General features: G+C 57.1%; 1 protein-coding gene across 3 annotated transcripts in view; it reads right to left on the bottom strand.

Moving 5' to 3' along the window:
- SLC45A4 (solute carrier family 45 member 4) overlaps nt 1–21,243 on the bottom strand; it is a 69,654-nt gene that overhangs the window by 24,878 nt on the left and 23,533 nt on the right. The window contains exons 1-2 of one of the 3 annotated variants that reach the window (XM_047725122.1): nt 21,010–21,221; nt 3,639–4,280 (exon numbers count right to left, since the gene is read on the bottom strand). In XM_047725122.1, the coding sequence (XP_047581078.1) occupies nt 3,639–3,891 (253 nt within the window). In that variant the 5' untranslated portion in view covers nt 3,892–4,280; nt 21,010–21,221. Of the gene's footprint in view, nt 1–3,638; nt 4,281–7,406; nt 7,499–21,009; nt 21,222–21,243 lie in introns of those variants that run through there. The other 2 variants (XM_047725124.1, XM_047725123.1) reach the window with 2 other exon arrangements.

Here is a 21,243-nt window from a genome sequence, read left to right as displayed (position 1 = left end):
GCACACCCGGCCAGCTGGCTTTCCGAACCTGTGTACGTTCTACCGATGTATTACGCAATAATTGTTTCACCCAAACAGAAAGCCCATTTCGTTAAAAACCCACTAACCTTCAGCCTGCCACAAAATTATGTCAATGCTAGAAGACCCAGGAAAGCCAGGGGCCAGACACAGGGAGAGTTAGCAAAATGGGGCCGCCATTGGCTGCTGAGGCCAGCTCCGGGGTCCCCTTAATGGGGCCCAGGTCCCCCGAGATCACAAGAGCTCAATAGCTCGCTCCCTACCATCTCTGCCAAGACCACGTGGCAGGGCCATCCCTCCTTGATGATATACGCTTCATCTCCCTAACAGAGGCCTCCAGAACTCTCCCTATCTACCAACCCAGACTCCTGCTCAGCGGGCAGCCAGCAGGGAAGGGACGGGATCCCCCACCTCCAAGCGGTATTAGGGACCCCAGTAAAAATGACCATGGCCACGGGGACGTCATTCCCCTGGAGGCCCCTGCACACTCAGCCCATCCTCTGAGCCCAGTCGCCTCTGTTCCACTTATCCTGCCGGCCGGAAGGCTGTTGGGTGAAGGGCACCGTGCCTTCCTTCCGTGTCCAGAGACGCCAGCCCTGTGACTCACCAGAGTCCTCTAGCACCACTGACCCCCAGAGCCAGAGGGTGGGCGGGCCGGACTCAGCTTAGTGACCCGTGCAGAGGGCTGGGGGGACAGAAGTGGAAGTCACCCAACACCTCCCGGCTCTGCACGCTGCCCAGCCCGGCAGCCACAGCGAAGAAGCCACAAGAGCCGGTGTGAATGCGCGGCTTTAGGACCACAAACCAGACAAGGCCATGGCAAAACCCAATGCTTCCACCTGTGGGGACAACAGAACAGCTCACGGCCAAGGACGCTGAAGCTGAAAGTGTTGCCAAACACTTTCCACATTCTCGCGATGCCCATTTCCCTCCCCAGCAGGTCAACCGGGCGACTGGAGATGTTTGGTCCCTGCTCGACCCCAGTGGGCACCCGCCTGAAGCAGGCGCATCCAGGGCATCCCAGGGCCACGAGGAGGCTCCGTCTGGGGTCAAGAAAGGTGCTGACTCTAACACCTAGTTCTCAAAGGCCTCTTCGCTGGGGGGCCCCATGGTCTCAGCCGGGTGCCACATGCACAAGATGAACATCTCCTCGGATCCCAGCTCCATCCCCTCGGACGGGGCGCGGGGGGGTCACCATGGGCCCTTTGGGGTGGTGACCACATACAGGGGCCAAACGGGGCCGGTCACACCGGCGGTCACCACAGACGTGAGGCAGGTGGACGGACTGAAGGTTACTGTTTCCGCATCAGCTCCGGTAACTGCAGGTAACAAAACTCCGTGATAAACAGCACGCGCCTGGGCCCGGCAGACAACTGTTCTAAGAAAGTCAGGCTCGAATGAGAGGACATTCTGATCACTACGTCCCCCGAGTATGAAGCCCAACCCCGGGAGATAAACTGGGCCTCCTGGGCTCAGGGCAAGGTCCCCCCACCCCCAAGCCCTGCTTTCCTCCTGAGCCAGCGCCCTGTAGTGCTGAGGGGTCCACACCCTCCCCCACTCCCGAGGGGTCAGGGCCTGTGGAGGTGGGCAGCAGCAGCCACTCCCATGACCTCCTGTCCAGACGCAGCAAGTGCCTTTACGCTCCAGAGTAACACACTCGTGTCTCCCGCCCCAGGCTAGCCAAAACCATACCAGCCTCCCAGAGCACATTGGGTACTCAAGCACCAACAAGGAAACGTGCTAAGTTGTACAGAAACTGAGCCTCGCAACCTAGAAACTGGAACATTCCAAGAAGCTGTTAGTGCCAGGGTTTTAAGCCACGATACACATAACCTATCACAAAGAAGGTCTGGGAATAAGAGCCCCAGACCTGTCCTTCTAGAACAACCTACTTCTCAGTAACCAGAGCTTCTCAATTCCGTACTAGTCACCGGAAGCACGAGGTGGTCTAGAGACTGGACGGTGGCACTCCATGTGGAACTGTAACCACCGGCTTACAGTTCCGCCTGCCTCTGGGATGACCTCAGCAGCGGTGCCAGACCCAAGTCCCTCCGTGCTGAAGGCCCAAAACAATCAACGTCTGGTGAAACTCATTGCCGCCGAATTCCCTGAGGTCTGGCCACAAAGCCAGTCTTCGTTTCTTAAACTCGCCAAGCCCATCCCCCACCGTCACCCGAGGCCCCTGCACGGGGCTGGTGTCCCTCTCGAAGGTCTGCGGCCACCCCGCTCCCTCTGGCTCCCTCTGGCTCACAGTGCTGCGAGGCGGCTCCGGCTGGTCCCGCACGAGCAGAGACGGGCGTCCCGTCGCAGCCTCGGTCCCGGCATGCCTGCCTGGGTGCGGAACGTGAAGGGCAGAGACGCAGAGGCGACAAGCGTGGAGATGAGAGAGCAAGAGGGACCCATGTCACTCACGCCGCACTGTCCCCAGCTCTCTGGAAAAAAGTGCTCAACCCAGCCTGAGGTCTCATGAAGCCTCCTCAGGACACCTTTAAAGATGAACTAGGTAAGGCCTGGGGTTACAGAAAGAACGTGCCACAGGGTGGTAAGCTCAGCAGAGAGAGAAGGAACGATGCTGAGAAGAGGCAGGGGTGCGTCCCGTAACCACGGCATCGGAAACCATCGCAAGCACCTGCCACCACCGAGGTGGGAAATGAGGGCACCATCCGTCACTGACGGAAACGCCGGGGTTTTCAGACCCCTGCACTTGACCGACAGAGCCGCGGAGCCGTGAGCGCTCACCGAACAGGAAGCATCATGTCTGGAGAAAGAAACGTTCCTAAGACCACCAAAGCAAGCGGACACTACACACATGCAGAGTTCTGGAACGAAAGAGAAGACGTTTACCAGCTCAGCCCTTATCCAGGAGGCTCAGAGGCTGGAAAGTTGCAGACTTTCAAACTCCCTTAGACAAGAGGGAAACTGAACACCAACAAAACACACAGGGCCTAAGGCCCCCCAGCGGTGATCCGGAGGGGACGCCACGGTCTTCCCGTATGGGGCTTTGTAAGGCTCACTGAGCAGCTCCGCGAACTCCAGTGTTTCTGGAAACACCTGTCATTCAGCCACGCAACGTCCACTCGAAACTCAGATTTAAGTCGTCAACAGAAGCTGGTGATAAAAACGTGATTCTGGGTTTTCCAGGCCGGGCTTTGTTCCAAGCACTTGCCTTGTGCCTGACTGGGAGATGGTCTGCAGTCACCCTCCCCTCCTTGGGAAGGAAGGTGAGGGAGGGTCAGGGAGGGTCAGGGAGGTTCCCTGGCCTGCCCCGGGACAAGGCTGGTGACCGCGTCCGGGAGGCAGGAGAAGGGTGGGAGGTACCGCAGGGGAGCCGGGCACCCCCGCGATTAGAGCGACTGGAAGCTGACCACGCACACCCCAGCACTCGACCGCCCCCTTGCCAAAACAGGTACTTCCTCATCCACACCCAAGGCCCACCCGCCGAAGGGAAAAAATGGCCAGAGGAGGTGGAGGGGAGCAAAATGCCCGGGACGCTGGTTCCCAGGGCTCCTGACGCTGTCCAGCGCACTGACAAGCCCCGCGTGCCAACATGAGCGCGAGCTCCAAGCGCGACTGCCAACGCTCGGCACCGGACATCGGGCAGAGGCGCGGACGGCACTTACCAATCTGTAAGAGGACCGGTGTGACCAACGCCGTCTCCATGGCGTAACAGAACTCCCTGCCAAACATCACGGCCCCATGCATCACCCACAGGCGCACGGGGATCCGGTCTATGGACCCCTCGCTGATGGTCTCCTCGCGGACGTCGGCGCTGCCCGGCTTCTGCAGGTCTGGCAGGGCCACGGGTAGCTCCTGGACTTGCACAGACTCCGAGTCGGCGTTCTGTGGGGCCATTCTCATTACCACCAGAAACATAGATATATGCGTGTATATGGATCTCCTCTGCCTATATAGATAATGCTTTCGGGTAGCGTTAAGGATAAATGAGGACGCCTTCTCTCTCCGCGTCAGTCGTGTTCCTCTGGCGAGCGGTGCTTATATCCCTCCGTGTACAGAGATCTCTCAACTTCTCACGAACAGGCGAGGCACGCAGCAAAACGAAATGATGTTTGGTCGGACTGTAAGCACACGGCTTGCTGGTTTACTGTGAATTAGAGTTAAAAATCCATAATTGCCATTCAGTTAATACTAGCTCCATCATCGTTGCCGAAGCGGTGCTGAAGTTACTTTTCTTGCTGCAGAGAGGAGGGAAGGTGACGCAAGAAGGGGGTCCGCCGTTGCTCCCCATCGAGCGACTGGTTGATCTGCAAAAGAGGAAAACAAGCCCAGCAGAGAGTCAGTCAGGGGCGGCCGCCATGTGGCCTCCCACCCCCTGGCTGTCCAGGTGCTCTGTGGACTGGTTCTGGGCCACCCGGGAGACCCCGACCTTGGATCGCCACAGCTCTCTGGTGCTGCCTCCGGCTCAGCCGTGGAGAAGACAAACCCTGACTCCTAGAGAAGCGTCTTCTTGTATGATCTGATCCCGGGTTGGGGTGAAGACAGGACAAGGAAGGGCAGACAGCAGGAGAGGGCTCGGCTTTTGGCTCTTGAGACAGTGAGAACTAGCAAGAATCAGCAGCCTCTGGGCGTGGGAAGGAGAGGCTGGGGAGGCAGGGAGGCCGGATAAAGGAGCAGAGATGCCGTCCAGGAGTGGACAGCAGGGAGGCGGGTCGAGCAAGGATGGGCGGCTTGCCACCCGCAGGGCAGGGGCAGTGGGGATGGGGGGTGTTCCAAGCCCACCAAAAGGCAGCTGAGTGCATGCTGTGGTCTGTCTACAGCGGTGGTCTTTGACCTTGGCGGGTTACGGCCCCTCTCCAGGAGAAAAGGGCCTGCATCGCAAACTCGAGTATCTTGTCTAGGGGCTCACGGACTCCCAACCCACACACGCCGTTCCTACCGGTGACCGACTCTTGACCCTGGCCCCACATTCCCACTGTCCTGGCGCCTCGATGCGCTCGGGAGCACATTCTGTACCCACAGGACACACCACAACAAAGCACCCGCCCCGCCCTTCTACTAGAACTTCCCCCTTAGAAAGGTTTTAGGAAAATGCAAGGCAGACTAAGGACACAGCCCCACCCAACCCGCGCGCTTGGCCAGATGCAAGCCCCAGGCACCGGGGTTCTCTTCGCCCTGACCTGCAAGAGAAGAGGGGCCCTGAAATCACACCACTGCCTTCCCATCTTGTTTTAAGGTCGGTCTGTGAATTGAAATCTTACCAGAGATTTTCAACAGCTCGTTTACCTAAAAATACTTCTAGTTAACACTCACTAAACCCGGGATGGACTTCATCAGTTCCTTCTCCCTCCCCCCAAGAACCGGTGAGCAACCAAGGGCAGCCTTCACAGGGAGCGGCCCCTCAGGGAGCCCCGGAGGCCATGGCGGGGCCCCAGCCCTTCCCTCTGCCACGGGAACATCTTTGGGGCCCCCAGGTACGCGTCCTGTCTTCACGGTGCATCCTACACACCTCCTACCCCGTGCCCCTTTGCTTCACTCCGACGCCCCCCCGTCCTCAAGACAGCTCTCAGAATGCCCCAAGTGCCCCCTACCACCTAACGGCTCGATCAAAACCAGGGGGTTGAGGGCGCCTGGGTGGCTCAGTCCGTGGAGCATCTGACTCTTGGGGTCACCTCAGGTCATGGTCCCGGGGTCGTGAGATGGAGCCTGCTTGGCGCTCTCCCTCTCCCTCTGCCCCCTCCCGCCTTGCGCGTGCTCGCACTCTCTCTCTCTCAAAACAAAACAGAAACAACCAGGACTTCTAACTAACCTCAATCTTTTAAAAAATGTGTTATGAAACTACTTCTAAAATACACAGTAAACAAAACAGGGTTAAAAAGAACAATAAACCCAAGTTGTCCAGCATTAATAATCGCCAATACCCGCTGTTCCCACTCCCTCGCTACCTTGGGAGAGATCCCTGTCCTAAGAAAATGGAAGAGAAGAAATCCATTTGTCAACCCGTCAATCTTACATCAAAATAGGGTCCATGGTTTTTGTGGGTTTTTCTTCAAGATTTTATTTATTTGTCAGAGAGCGAGAGCGAGCACAGGCAGGCAGAGCGGCAGGCAGAGACAGTGGCAGAAGCAGGTTCCCCACCAAGCAAGGAGCCCGATGCGGGGCTCCATCCCAGGACGGGGGGATCATGACCTGAGTGGAAGGCAGCCGCTCAACCAACTGAGCCACCCAGGCATCCCTGGGTCCACAGTTTTAAATGCCTTTTTCCACCAAATAAGATAGATCATTTTTCTGTGAGGGACATGTACCCCAGACAGGTTTCCAAAGCCCACATTGATGACCCGGGGTTTTAGGGGCAGGAATGACGATCATCATTTTCCAAGAACCCTAGCAACTTAGTCACGAACACACAGCCATCCAGCTCAGTCCCTGCACTGCTGCCCAGGGCTGCCGCCATCCTGACATCCATGTCTTGAACAAGGGTGGCCTCTGCCAAGGCCACGTCCACACCAGTGAGAAATCAGGCGGATGAGCTCCACTCTAGGTATCTGCGAGCTCTTCAAAGGCCCTGGTCTCCGGGAACTCTGCCCCTCTGAGGACAGCAGCCGGCGTCTGGACAGGTTCCCAGCGTGGGTGGGGGCCAGGCTGCCACTCAGCGCAGCCCCACGCTAGAGAATGATCTGGCCCCCAGGGTCAACCAGATCAAAGCTGAGAAACTGTTTGAAGGTTATTATGAAATGGGGAAAAGTCTCCTCCAGAAATGCCAAAACATTACATTTTACACGATTACATTTTGAATCCATCAACTGGGCCAGATGTGGCAAACTCAACGTCATCGCCTCTTCGTGGAACCAAATCAGTCGTTGCTCAAAGTGGACGGGAAAATGCTGGCGGGCCCAAGCCACACTCTCCCAGAGCGGGAGGAGGTGGCCTCTGAGATGCAGCCTGCGGCACGGAGAAGGGTGCCAGCAGTTCCCTAAGCATCTCTGGGGAATTCTCCAGAAAGCCCCAGCTCGCCGCCACAGTATCCGGCGACATGTGCTCAGGTGGCGTGTCTGAGGACCCCTCTCGGGCTCAGCCCTCCCTGGAAATCGGGCCGTGGCCCCACCCGTCGTGCGATGGGCTCTGGCCTGTACCTCCGTCACATGACCCCAGCCCGGAGAGGGACAAGCTCCCGGGGCAGAGGCCGCCACCCACACTTCATCTGTCTCTGCACCTCCCAGGTGCCCGGCCACACAGCAGGAGCCCGGGGAGGTCCCGGGAAGAGCGGATGAACACATGAATGAACGAATGCGTGAGGGCCAGCTAACCGCTGACCAGAACGTCCCAGGGGCTGCGCGCAGTGGAGACCACCCCCGCCCGCACCACCGCCCGGGCAAGGGCGTCAGGCTGCAGGGAGGCCCGCATGAGATGGCATGAGCGTGGCGGGGGTTTACCTGTCGTTCAGGGTGGCTAGGCATTAACACAGCTGGCTTCCCTCCTGCGCAAGCGCAGTGGCACAGTGACCAGGTTTTACACACGCAACTTCACTGTCATCCACAAGGATGGAAACGACAAACACCGTTGGCGTCTTCAGGGAGTCAGCTCCGTGGGCAGCGGTTAGTAAACCACGTCCGTCTGCGCCTCACGGCCCCACAGAGCCCCACATCCGCACTCTCAAGCCAAGGCAGCAGCGCTGCACCAGCGACACAGTCCCCAGAGCGAAGCCACTGTCCCACTGGTACCTTCCAATGGGGCTCAACTAACAGCCCGTCAGCAGACAGCGGGCTCCTTCCAGATCTGGCCGAGCCGGTTCAGAGCCAGGCGTCCCCGAGACAACACCTGGGCACCCATCGGCAGGTATCGCCTGGCGGAGCTGGGCTCTGGCCGCTCTCTCTGCAAGCCCTGGGGGTCTTACAAGCTTTCAGGGGGTGACGGAAGACACTTTACAAATCGAGTTTAGGCATCATGCACTTGGAACCACGAACACTGGGTACCTGAGATCGAAACTGAACAGACCCACGGCAAGCAAGGCTGTGGGGGCAGAGCCCGCAGGAGGCAGAAGAGCCCGAGGAAGCAAGACCGCTGAAGAGCCACAGTCGAGGCGTGTCGGGGGCGCCCAGTCAGTTAAGCGGCCGACTCCTGGTGTCGGCTCAGGTCATGATCTCAGGGTGGGGAGATCGAGCCGGGCATCAGGCTCCACGCGTGGCCCCAAGTCTGACTGGGATTCTCTCTCTCTCCCTCTGCCCCTCCCACTCCCACTTGTGTGCTCTCAAATCAGTCTGCAAACAAAAGCCGCGGTCAAAACGTCCACAGCACGTGGGAGGCGCACCAGCCCATTCTGAGACCCCCAGAGGGACAGAGCACGATTCACAGACTCTGGGTCAGGCTGTGCACACAGGCTGTGGGTTGTCCAACTCAGTCATTAGTTCGCAGTGACATCTCGTGGAGCACGTGACATCTCGGACACATGTTCTTGTGTGTGGTGTGAGGGAAGGACACACCGTTCTCTTCTCACAGTGGCCATCGGATTGTGTCAACGGCATTTATCTGGAAGTCCACTCCCGCCACTCTGAGACTCCTCTTTGTCCCCCATCAAATTTCCACCAGTACCTGGGTCTGTTCCCCAGGTTCCCGTTCCGTCCGACCGTCTGCTGCCCGTGCCCAGTAAGCCGCCGCTGCAAGGACAGAGGGTTCTGGAGCTTTCAGACTCTGCGGGGGCCGTACCCTCTCATGGCTTCTTCCCCCAGCACTCCCTATTTCTTCTCGCTGGCTGGTGTACACGCAGACGAGCCTGAAGAGCTGGACTAGCTCAGGAAAGAAGTAGCTTCTGTTGGTAATTCTTATTGTGATTCCATTTATTTTATACATTAGTTGAGGGAGGACCTCTGTGTACCCTCAGCCGGAGGAGGATGGGCTTTCTATTTGTCCGAGACCACCTCGGTGCCTCTCGTGAGAATTTCAAAATACTCTTTCCACAGGCTTTGACCATTTCTAGTTAAGTTTCTTCCTAACGATTTTATCTTTTTTTTTCTTCGTGGGCACTGTAAACAGGATTTTCTCTCCCCTTGTATTCCAACTGTCTCGTCATCTTACAAGAAGGCTAGTAAGTGTTCTCTGTTCATTTGCTCGGGCAGGACTTACACATGATGAAATCATGCCACGTTCAGTCTGTCAGACAAACTTACACTGACATAGAACACTTCCAATACTCTGGCATGTCCCCAAGTGTCCCTTCCCCTATAGTTAAGGCTAATGACTTTCACATTTTAATTTAGTACTCTACTTCTTTAAGTGTCTGAGAACAGACAAAAAGGCTACCAAGTTAACAACAGATCAAATGTCACCAAACTACGCAGAGTCCCCACCCTGGCCTAACAGGGTTGTGTTCCGAAGCTCACGTACACGTTGCCTGGAACCTGATCGTCAGCTCCCCGGAGACAGAACTCAGGGTCCCCCCCGTCTGAACTGAACTAAATCACAGTACCGACAGGTTCAGGAGCAAGGGACCAGGACCTGCGCCGCATAGGGCCGCACATGTCCTGGGCACGAAGACTCTGACACAGTCTCCCCTCACTTGCTCTACTTCACGGGCCCTTCCCAGCAGGACTCCACAAGGAAAGGAAAGGAAGACCGCTTCGAGAAGGAAAGGCAGGAGTTCACGGGGTAGGTCCCCCTGCTGCTCTCCCATCAGCCGAGCACCTGGGCGGAGGATGAGTCACCGCACTGAGGGGAGCCACCGGACCCCGTAAAAGCAGGTTTGCGCTGCCCACGAGCCTTATCGCCAACGGTTTTCTTCAAGGAAGCTATTTTATATAAATGGTAGACCATTAACCAAAGGAACTAAAACTAAAAATGAGACATTTCACGCACATCCTTCTGAAGGACCAAACTAAGAAGCCCGAGCTCGAACCTGGCAAACCCGTGGCAGCAGCTGGACGAGGACGGGCCTGCTCCTGCCCCGCAGCACGGACAAGGGGGTGCTCCCAAGAGCCTTCCATCCAGAAGACCCAGAAACACGCTTCAGACCGGTTTTCCCCCGCAGAGAAGACGCGCTTGCCTCCGGGGCCCGCGGCAGCTGCCGCAGCGTTCAGGGACGGCAACGAGGGTAGGATTTGCAGATGCACTTAGACCAGTGAAACTACCATTGTTCCAATCAACAACTTCCTCTATTGTCCTATTTCTAATTTAAGGGTAACCGATGCCAGAACACGTGACTTCCTACCATTTGCTCTGTGGAAAGCTGGCTGTGAAGGGAATGCCATCAAGCAGTTAACTGCGGAGCCGTTTCGGACAGACCCCACGCGCTCCGGTTCAGCTCCGCGATTCCATCCGTCTCCGGGAACGCGGTCGGAGGAGGGAATGCGGGTCCGAGAAGCGATGCCAACGTGTCCTGCTCCTTCCACCCGCCCCCACCCCCTCCCCTGGCAGAGCTCTGGGCACTGGAGGCAACGGCGGCTGCTTAATGGCAACGGCCGTTTGCTTCGTACACCCGCCCTTTCAAACCGCCATCCGTAACCCCGAGAAAATCCACGCAACGACCAACACCTTAAAACGTCATCAACTATTACCCTCCGAGGACCTTGTCGAAGAGCAGCTGTACGGTGCTCGGCCGGCCTCTCCCTCACCAACGACCACCGCAAAGAACCCGAACCCGCACGCAACACAACCCCAGGCAAGCCAAAGACCAAAGACGGGCAGCGGGCAAGAAGGAAGACCTGCTTTCGGACCAAGAGCGTAAGAAGATGTAAAATCCAATCCAGCAAGTTCAACGTATCCTTGATAAGAAAGCGGCACTCTGGCAGATCTGCTCATAAGGTTATTTCCTGCAGAGTATTTAAGAAATCCCACGGACTTCCAACATCAAATCAATGTTGTATCAAGAGACAGAGAAGCCACAGACGGAGAGAAAGGATTTGCAAACAACACATCTGCTGAAGGACTCTTCCCCAGAACACAGGACACGCTCAGCAACAAGAACACGAACACCTTGACTTACGAAAGGGCAAGACGGCCGCAGAGACGGCTCCTAGAGGTGCGCGGACAGCGAGTCGTCGCGTGAAGACGCTCCACACCACGTGGGATCAGAAACCGGTAAGACAAACGAGACCCCATGGCGCACCCACGAGAAGGGCCACGGTCCGCGCACAGACAACACCAGGGGCCAGCGAGGACGCCGAGCAGCAGGACCGCTCCCTCGCGGCTCGTGGGAAAGCGGGACGGCGCGGCCACACGGGACAACTGGCGCTTTCTCTCAAACTAAACACGCTCTTCCCACGGGGCCCAGCAACCAGGCTCGTCCGTATTTACCCAAAGGAGCTAAAAACTTATGTCCGCACGAGAATCTGCGTGTGGATGTGTCCAGTTTTATTAACTGCCCAAACCTGGAAGCGACCTCGGCCCCCTTCAGCAGGCGAGTGTTCAAGTCACCTGGGATCCACCCACACAGTGGGATGTTATCTGGTGCGAAAACGAAAGGAGTTCTCAAGCCATGAAAAGATGTCCAGACCCTTAAATGCATATCACTAAGCAAAAGACACCGATCCCAAAAGGCTACTCCCTGCGTGATTCCAACTCCTTGACACTCCGCGAAAGGCAACACTACGCTAGAGACAGTAAAAAGATGTGTGGCGGCCAGGGACAGAGCGGGGTGGCGCGGTGGGGAGAGGGGACAGACGCACACGTGCAGAGCAGAGGCATTTCAGGGCGGTGGGACTGCTCTGTAGGGTACAGTAACGGTAGATACCGTCATGACACACCTGCCCAAACCCGCAGAGTGGACAGCGCGGAGTGACCCCTACCGTGGACTATGGACTTTGGGTAATGATGATGCGCCAGTGCAGGTTGCTGAGTTGTTTTTGTTTTATCTGAGAGCGAGTGAGTGTGAGCAGGGAGAAGGGGGGAAGCAGGGCCCCCACCGAGCAGGGGGCCCGATGAGGCCGAGTCCCTACAGGACGGTCATTTCAGATGTGAGAAGGTACTCCCAGGTACAGAACGTTCAGACTATCACCTCCTGAGTCCTCTCTTGTCAGGGGTTTTGGACTGTGTGTGTTTCTTTAATGTAAAGGGCACTTTTTAAAGAATTGGTAAACTATTTTTTAGAATAGTTTAGGTTCACAGCAAAATTGAACATCAAGTACCAAGAGCATACAAGATACTTTCTGTATCTCCCCGTCCTCAGGCACGGGAAGCGGCCCCCATCGAGGGCGTCCCCCAGCAGCGTGGCACATGTGCCACAGCGGAGGAACCTGGGGCGCCTGGGGGCTCAGTTAAGCGTCTGCCTTCAACTCAGGTCTCAATCCCGGGGACCCGGGGTCCAGTCCAGCGTCCGGCTCCCCGCTCAGCAGGGAGTCTGGTTTTCCCTCTGCTCCTTCTGCTTCTCCCTCTGCTCCTTCTGCTTCTCCCTCTGCTCCTGCTCCCTCTCTGCCCCTCCACTCTCACAAATAAAGTCTTTTTAAAAATAAATGAATAAATAAGACACGCGACTTTGTGGTGTCCCCAAGCACACAGCCCCTCAGTGTCGTGCCCCCCACCACATTGCTGGGCTGTCAGATCAGGGGCTGGGGTCTCTGAGAGGTGATCAGGTCGTGAGAGTAGAGCCCTGGTGAACGGGGTTCGTGCCTCACGGAAGACACCCGGGCTGCTCTGGCTCCTTCCACCATGCACAGTGAGGCCACGGCGAGAAAGCGAGTCTGAACCGGGAAGCACGCCCCTCAGACAGACAAAACACCTCCAGGACTGTGAGAATTCCAAGTGTGCTGGCGAGGAGCCCCCCAGCCTGTGGTTGTATGGTAGCCCCGACAGCCCGAGACCGCGCCAATCCGACACGCACCCATGGCACAGCCCGGCGTGAGACACTCCCCACGGGTACGAGGACCACGTGCCTCACTCACGTGGCACAGTTATTAACGGCATCCCCCCCATCCCCCGCTCTCAAGCGTCCCGGTTCGGACAGCGCATTGCCACTCCGGCGATAAATGATCAGAAGCTTAGCTGGGACTTGAACCTTTTCATAACCCAACCTTGGAGTGTTCTGTGTCACCAGACGTAGTGGGGGACACTTCAGAAACCAAACCCGACCATGTTGGACCTGACGTCAATCTCTACTTGACTCCTGTGGGTCGGCTTGCTGGGAACTTGACATTGGGAAAGGGGGGCGGAGGGAGAGATGCATGTGTACGCACTGCTGTGTTAACAGACCGAAGCAGAGCAGCAAAGGAAATGTGGCAAGAGGCCCCCTGGGAGCAAGGGATGAAAGTGTTGCTTTGCTGTGAACAAGTCAGTCTAATTAAAGTGTTTCTCAATGGATTCCCATCCCAGCAGGAAGCAGGAGGGGCCCAAGCCCGGGACCTCCAGCGCTCCTCCCAGGTGGCTCTCATACTGACCATACTGCCCGGCCCCTCCCCGCTGGACAGCCCCGGTGGTCTCCTCCCCTGCCCTCTTACACACCTGCCCCCTCAAACACATGCCCAACCCCGCACAGATGCCTCCAGCGGAGACCTGGGCCAGGCCACTCCCTCCCGCAGCAGGCCAGGGCACGACACGTGACCAATCAGCAGCAGCCTCAGCCCCACCATAAGCTCCTGGAGTAGGGACAGGCCTGCAGGACAGGAAGGAGCAGCTCCAGGCCACATGCCTGGCAAGCGAGACGTCCTCTGGGCTGGCCAGGCCCTTCTGCTTTGCCTTTAGGTCCCACTGGCCTGAGGACAGAGCCAAGACCAGCTGTCTGCCTTCCCCCCACTCTGGCCCCCTGGTAAAGGGAGGAGCAGATCCCCCGGGGGACAGGCGGCCTGAGCACACAGCAGACAGCAGGCGCCAACCCTGAGGGCAGAATGGCTCGGACCCCACTGGGTGGTCCAATGCCTAACCAGTGCAGGCACTCCAGACGACTGGAAAGAAATGGATTCGTGAGCGCTGAAGGTGGAGGACGAGGGGTGCCTGGGGGGCTCAGTGGGTTAAAGCCTCTGCCTTTGGCTCAGGTCATGATCCCAGGGTCCTAGGATCGAGCCCCACATCGGGCTCTCTGCTCAGAAGAGAGCCTGCCTCCTCCTCTCTCTCTGCCTGCTTGTGATCTCTGTCAAATAAATAAATAAACTCTTTAAAAAAAAAAGGGTGGAGGACGAGACCAACCCATAATTACTCCATTAGGAAAAGAAAACCGATTTTTAGAACTGCCTCTCCCTTAGAAGAGCGAGATAAGCCTCGAGGCTTATTCTCTTCTGAATGGGAAGCAGACATCAGTGTGTCAGTGCTAATGAGTAGCTGAGATGATTTTTTAAAGCCTTAAGACTGACATATTACAATTCCAGTAAACTCTCAAAACACACACGCTACTTACAGTGTTCTTTCGTTTTAAGGCACCACACCCTCCAAATAAATCACAGCAGCTCCCAATTTCACAGGTAGGTGGAATTTCTAAGGAATTCCTCTGCTTTGATCAAACTGCCTGAGTCCAGGGGTGCCTGGAGCATAGAACACTGCCCAGCCACGTCTCACAGGCAGCGTCCTCCAGCCCAGCACCCGGCCACCTGCTAGGGCTCTCCATGCTGGGTCCGAAGCCCGGGCAGTCGAGGGGACTGGTACCGGCCCAGCTGGGAGGCCTCTGCTGGGCCTGCATTCTTAGTAGGACACCACAGACACCAAGAGGCCTTCCCCTCCAGTGCAGTGCCCAGGAGGACTTGACCTGTCCCATCGTCCTGATCCCCGCCGGCCCCTGGGGTCACACACCCAGTGGGTGGGAGAGACCAGGGCAGGAGGCTGCTTCTAACCACCATGGAGCTCGGGCTGGGGGCAGTGAGAGCCAGCGGTGGCCTGCCAGCTGTCACAGGAGCACTGGGGACCCCCTGTGCCAGGGAAGGCCTCTTGGCCTTCAAGATTTTATTTATTTATTTGACAGAAAATGCATGCACAAGCAGGGGGAGCGTCAGGCAGAGGCAGAGAGAGAAGCAGGCTCCCTGCAGAGCAGGGGGAGCCCAATGCGGGACTCTATCCAGGACCCTGAGGTCATGACCTCAGCCAAAGGCAGTCGCCCAACCGACTGAGCCCCCCAGGCGCCCCAACCTGCTTCTTTAAACTAAGCCCGAGCTTGTGACAGGTGCAGTGTGGTCATGGCCTGGAGGGAGGGGGGCGGTGGGGGCGCCAGTTCCAGTTGGAGCGCAGTGCCCCCGGTGCTGTGTCCCTGGGACGGGTTTCAGGCGCACCCGGGCTCTCCCCAGCGACTCCTGGCTTCTGGAATGGGGTCAGGAGGGAGTTGCCGAGGTGCTTGCCGTTTGCTCCCCATCCTCCCGCTGTGTGTTTCCTAAGAGACGCATTCCTGGATGGCTGGGCAGGTCCGCGACCTGAGGAACCTGTAGCTGTGCCGTGGCCCCCTGGGCCTACAAATTCCTGCTTGGGTTCCTGCAGCTCTGCAGGCACCCTGACATTGTCCCCATGGATGGAAAAGTGGCTGCTGGAATTGGGTGTGCCCCACAGGGCGGGTCTGGGGCCCTGCGAGTAGAGATCCTCGGTGCCACTGCGGTCGGTAGGTTAGTGGCCTGCCCGGAGGGCTCTGCTTCTGCTGCCTTCCCGTGCCAGTAGGTGCGGGGTGAGGCTGGTTGTGAGCCTGGTGAGTCACCCTGTACCCTCTGAGCCTCTGCAGGGCGTGCTGCGGGTGGGGCTCTGGCCTCTGCTCCAGTGCAGTGCACAGGAGGACTTGACCTGTCCCATCGTCCTGATCCCCGCCGGCCCCTGGGGTCACACCTCCAGTGGGTGGGGAGGGCAGGAAAATACATCCAAGCTAAATCAGCAGACTCCACAGTCTATGTGACGGTACATATTTTGAAGGTTGAACCAAATCAAAGCACTATTCTTCCCCAATTTTAGGGGGCATGCATTAGGACCAACCCCAAGGACCTCTCTACACAGAATCCGTCCGCATTTCGTGCTACAAGCTGCTCCCTGATGCGAGGAACACAGCCAGCATCCAACCCTCTGAAAGCAAGGGCAAGTCCGTTTAGGAGGAGGTTATGCCGAACGAGGACAAACTGCCCCCGGAGGAAAATATTCCCTGAAATGTTTGCCTTCTGCTAAAATACAGAGACTTTCTCCTATAAATACTTCCTACCTCTGGCCTTCAGAGACTTTTCCCAGATTTGCATCATCAACTCAGTGGGATGGGTTTTGTTTCTTAATTAAAAAGCAGCAAGTGGTTTCCTTCCCCTGCCCTTCTTCTCCATGTCCCAGCAAACCACTGGAGTCTGCAGAAGCTTCGGCTGCCATGGAAACAAGAGCGTGGCCGTGCACGGCACGGCAGCCCCGGCGAGCGCAGGCAGAGCAAAGCCTCAGGACCGCACGCAATGCCGAGGGGCAGGGGCGGTCAGCACTTGGAGCTCTCTGATCGTGCACGGTCTTCATCTGAGGGCAGAGCCCGGCGCACACGGACTCCTCCAGGCCACGGACAGGAGACACAGGCAGGCTGCACGCTGCCTCGGGACACTTGGAACCACCAAACAGTATTAAAACATAAAAACACGAACACCTCACGTTACAAACACTTCTCGGAGCGCCAGCAGAATGAGGGAGAACCACTAGCCACTCTGCCAAGACACAACGAAACCCTGAGACCTTTTGCCAGTATTTATATGTCAAACCAAAGCAAAGCAGTTTCCAGGTTCCGCTTTTATCCTAAGGCAAGAAGGCCACAGAGCCACGGAGTCAGACACTCGTCCGACAATATGGAGTGACTTGAATTATGAGCCACATTGTCCGGTGAACGCAGAATGCCTATTCTGGTTTTGTTTGTTTGTTTGTTTCAGATTTTACTTATTTGACAGAGATCACAAGTGGGCAGAGAGGCAGGCGGGGGGGGGGGGGGAGCAGGCTCCCTCCCCATGGAGCAGAGAGCCCGATGCGGGGCTCGATCCCAGGACCCTGGAACCATGTCCCAAGCTGAAGGCAGAGCCTTTAACCCACTGAGCCACCCAGGCGCCCTGAGAAATGGCAAAACCAAACCTAGTTTTCTTATAAAAGGTCAAGTGCTGGTTAATGAGTAGAACTTATATGCGCTCTATATATGGCCTGGAATTAAAATTACTCTCACTTTCTAAGAAGTACAATGACAGCAACAAAACCAGCCTGTTTCCCTCCATACACATGAAGCCAGAGACCCAGGTCGGCGATGTTCACGGATGGGACAGGTCGTGTGTACACCAACAGGCAGCACGCATCACTGAACCACTAAAAACGCGGTCTTTTGTATTTTTATGCCCTTCATAAATCCCTCCATCTCACAACTCCTTACAGCACCTACAGCTGGTTTTACATCAAGGAGCGCGGGGTCCCGGGACCCCAAGGGGAAGCCCTGCCCAGAGTCCCAGGGAAGGCAGGGCACCGAGGAACGAGGGCAGGGTGGCCACTCCCCCTGACCCCCCCCTCAGCCCAGGGAAGAGGCTGGGAGCAGAGACAATCTCTTACAGAGGGGGGAAGGGGGGACGGGAGGCTGCTCTAGTTTTCTCAACGGCATAAGTCAGACTCTACCTCCACAGACAAGACTGACCCCTTAACCTGGAGGCTCCCTGATTTTCTGGGACAAAGAAACCCAGTCTGGTACCTCACCGACGGACCCTTCCGCCACCCGGAGAAGTCAGCAAATCAGAACCAGGGCTTCCTTGGGAATCCTGGGCAGACTCTCCCTGTGGAATTCGTGAGGGTGGCCCCGGCACCACGAGGAAGACTTCTGAAACACGGAAGCTGTGGTCACCGCGTGTCCAAAGCTTCAGAATGTGAATGCCCCTGGGCTGCCGTTCCCTCTTCGGACCTCATCCTAGAAACAAAGGCACAGGCAACGCAGAGGACGCCGCTGGAAACCCGAAGCATCCGTACATAAAGCATGGAGCACCAGGCTCAGATTTGGGGCGCGCCTCCCTGCTGGCGTGGGAACACAGCCCATTCCACGTGCAAAAGGCAGGCAGAAGTCAAGCGCACGTTACGATCATAACAAGTTTTTTTTTTTTAAGTACAGAAGCAGAGAAAAAGGTATTATTTCTGGGTGATTTATAGTTGTAGTTGTTCTTCTTCTGTAGGACCTAAATTTATTTTAAATTTAAAAAGAGGGGCCCCTGGGTGGCTCAGTGGGTTAAAGCCTCTGCCTTCGGCTCAGGTCATGATTTCAGGGTCCTGGGATCGAGCCCCACATCGGGCTCTCTGCTCAGTGGGGAGCCTGCTTCCTCCTCTCTCTCTCTCTGCCTGCCTCTCTGCCTACTTGTGATCTCTGTCTGTCAAATAAATAAATAAAATCTTTAAAAAAAAATTTTTAAAGAAACAGTAGGGGCGCCTGGTGGCTCCTAATTTCAGCTCAGGTCATGGCCTCAGGGTCCTGAGATGAACCCCCACGTCAGGCTCCGTGGGAGTATGCTTGGGATTCTCTCTCTCCCTCTACCCCCATCTTGCACTCACTCTCAAATAAGTAAATCTTAAAAACACACACACACACAGAGTAAATTATCTTTAAAAATAAATTTCCTGGTGGTCTCCAAGTGCAGGATAAGATGGGGGCGTGCGGTGGGACATAGCGTTCTGCAATCACAAAGTCAAATCTCACAGGAGCGAGACTGGCAGGTCCCCCCCATCAGTGCAGGTTCAAAGCGGATTACCAGGAACCGGCTCAGAAGCGGCTCCCAGCCCGCCTTCAACATTGGCAAGACGCAGACTGCACTCTAACCCCACCCCAGCAAGCAGCACACCCGTCCCACGTGTTTTGGGGCAGGAAAGTTATTCGTTCCTCCGCTACCCCGGGGCTGGGTCTTCACCAGGCTTCTACCCCAGTTCCCAAACACAATCCCATGGCTTTCCTGCCCACAGCACCTGTGCGCCCCCGCCCTGTAACTCAGGACACTCTGTTGCACTTGGCCTCCTCCCTACTGGACGGAAGGCAACCACCCGCTCTGATCAGCAGACTCCCCACTCTCCCACTTAGAGGTACTCCCAGGTCAGCCTGTCTACCAGGCCCTGTGCCCACTGAGGAGAAAGGAGTCAACTGTCCTCTCCTCTTCTCTCCGGTTTAAGAGACAAGACAGAAAAGCACCGCATCAAGGTCTGAAATAGGCCCACGTGGAATGAAGAAACCCTAATCTTGTCCAGGTGACACGCAGCCCTCCCCACCTGCGACCCAGACAGAACTGGGCTCTCAAGGCCCAAAGCCTCATGTGTGCTTCTCCGCTGCCCCCCCACTCATTACTCTGCGGGTGCTGGCGTTCCCCGGGGCTCTCAGCACTGCCCTCCGGTACTGGATTACCATCTGTGAGCCAGAAGAAGGCTGCCTCCAGCCCGCACAGAGAACACGGCCAAAAACCCAGCGCCGGGCTCACGGCCGGGCCTCCCTGAGCAAGGGGAAGCCCAGATCCCCAGACGCCTGCAGTGCAGGTGACAGCCAGCACAGCCAAGTGTTACCACCCCGCCCCCCGACACACAGGGCAAATCCACACACAGGAAGCCCACTGCGGCCCTCAGCCTCCCCACGCGCCATCCCAGGAGACTGGCAAGCTGCACCTAATGCTGACGCCAAGTCAGGTAGCGACTGGAATGTGTGCCACAGGCCGCGGGGAAGCCCAGAGAGATGGAGAACCACAGGCACTTCCCCCAAAGGGCAGTACCTGGCCACCTGGCTGCTCAGAAGCTCTTGAGATTGGAGCCCAGGAATGAACTTAAACCAAACTACTCTGGGCACAAGCAGGTCTCAGAAACAGAGACAATGACACTGGCTTTCCATAAACTCAGCCCGACGGTCGGACCTGAGCATGTGACCACAGATGGACCCCACGTGCGCAAAACGAACGGGGTTCAACAGGCTAGATTTTCCATCTCCTGGAGATCCTCGGGCACTCTCGAGAAAGTCACTGCGCTTCATACAGTGCTCTCTACCCAAGACCGGCTCTGCGGCACACAGCCCCGGTGACCCCTCCGGCCAGCCCAGGGACCTCAAGCCCGACCGCCCTGAGGCCGGACAGCAGCAGCACCCACCACGGGACCTCACTTGTTAGGACGGATTTTCGGATGCATTAAAAATAAATGTGAGGGGGCCAGAATTTCCCTCTGGGAAGACAACAGGGTTCTGCAGACGGAGGGCGGTGACGGAGGCCACGTGGTGAGGACTACCCGAGGCTGGGCAGCCCTACCCTTGAAGACGGTTCGGATGGTACGGTGTGCTGGGTGTATTTTGCTGAGATAAAAGTGAACAGTGCAATATGAGAAACTTACCTAGAAATGACCTGGAACGCCCTATCAGCAAGACAGTGGGGTATCTGCCCCTGTGGGTACTCGGCGCACCCCCAGACAATTCAGCCAAGCCCCCATCTTGGGCACACTGAAAGCCTTCGGGCACTGGGGCAGATGGGGCTGCAAATTCGCGCCACGGAGTGGAGGCCCCGGGGACACACTGCCACCGTCCCCAGCAGCCACACATCTAGCTCTGGGCCTGAGTCAGGAGGGAGGGAGGCAGGTGGAGACACACAGAGACAGCGAGACACAAACAGCCAGAGACCAGCAGATGGAGGAGGGACAAGTCAGCAGGAAAGAGTGAGTCAGCTGACCGAGGAGGAAGTGCACGGTCCCTAAGCTTCCCCGCAGGGCACAAACAAGACTCCACAGGCGCCCCCTGACCTCCGCTAGGCCCCGCCTGGCTGACACCCTTACCCAGGCTCCACATCTCACCACCACCAGAGCAGCCACCTGGGCCCCTCTGTCATCCCACCCCAACCCAAGGTCCAGCGCACAAGCCCCGCCTGGCTGACACCCTTACCCAGGCTCCCTCAGTCCCCAAGAAAGGCCTCTGTCTCCAGTTCTGGCCAGCCCCCGCAGGCCGCAGCTGAAACATGGTGACATTCTGCAGGGCCCAGCCTTCTTGGGCACTGCTTCTCACCTCCTCCTGCTCAAGCCCACGCCAGTCCCCACCGTGGGTCCCTGACACCCTCAGCACCAGGCCTGGAGCTAAGGAGGAGCCTTCGACAACCGGGAGCTGTAGGGAGCCTGCGGCCCCGTGGGAGCCAGAACCCTGCACCCCAACGCACCAGGAGGCATTTCCCTCACCTGACAGTCAAGAGGGCTGCCAGGTGGAGGACACAGGCTCTGGAGAAGATCCAGGAAGTGGTTCTTTTTACTGAAAGATTTACAGGAAAGATTTTACTTGAGTTTTTAAGGAATGAGTTCACTCTCGGTGTTGTTCTCCTGAAATCTCCAGACGGGACGAAGGATAACCACCTGCCCCCCCCCAGGTCGTGGTGAGGCCCAGTTTCCCCCCTGCAAGGAAGCACCTCCAGTCTG

This window comes from Lutra lutra, chromosome 4 (genome assembly GCF_902655055.1).
Source record: "Lutra lutra chromosome 4, mLutLut1.2, whole genome shotgun sequence".
In the NCBI taxonomy this organism is placed as follows: domain Eukaryota; kingdom Metazoa; phylum Chordata; class Mammalia; order Carnivora; family Mustelidae; genus Lutra; species Lutra lutra.
The sequence above is the reverse complement of the archived record's forward strand: the minus strand, read 5'-3'. Positions and strand labels throughout refer to the sequence as shown.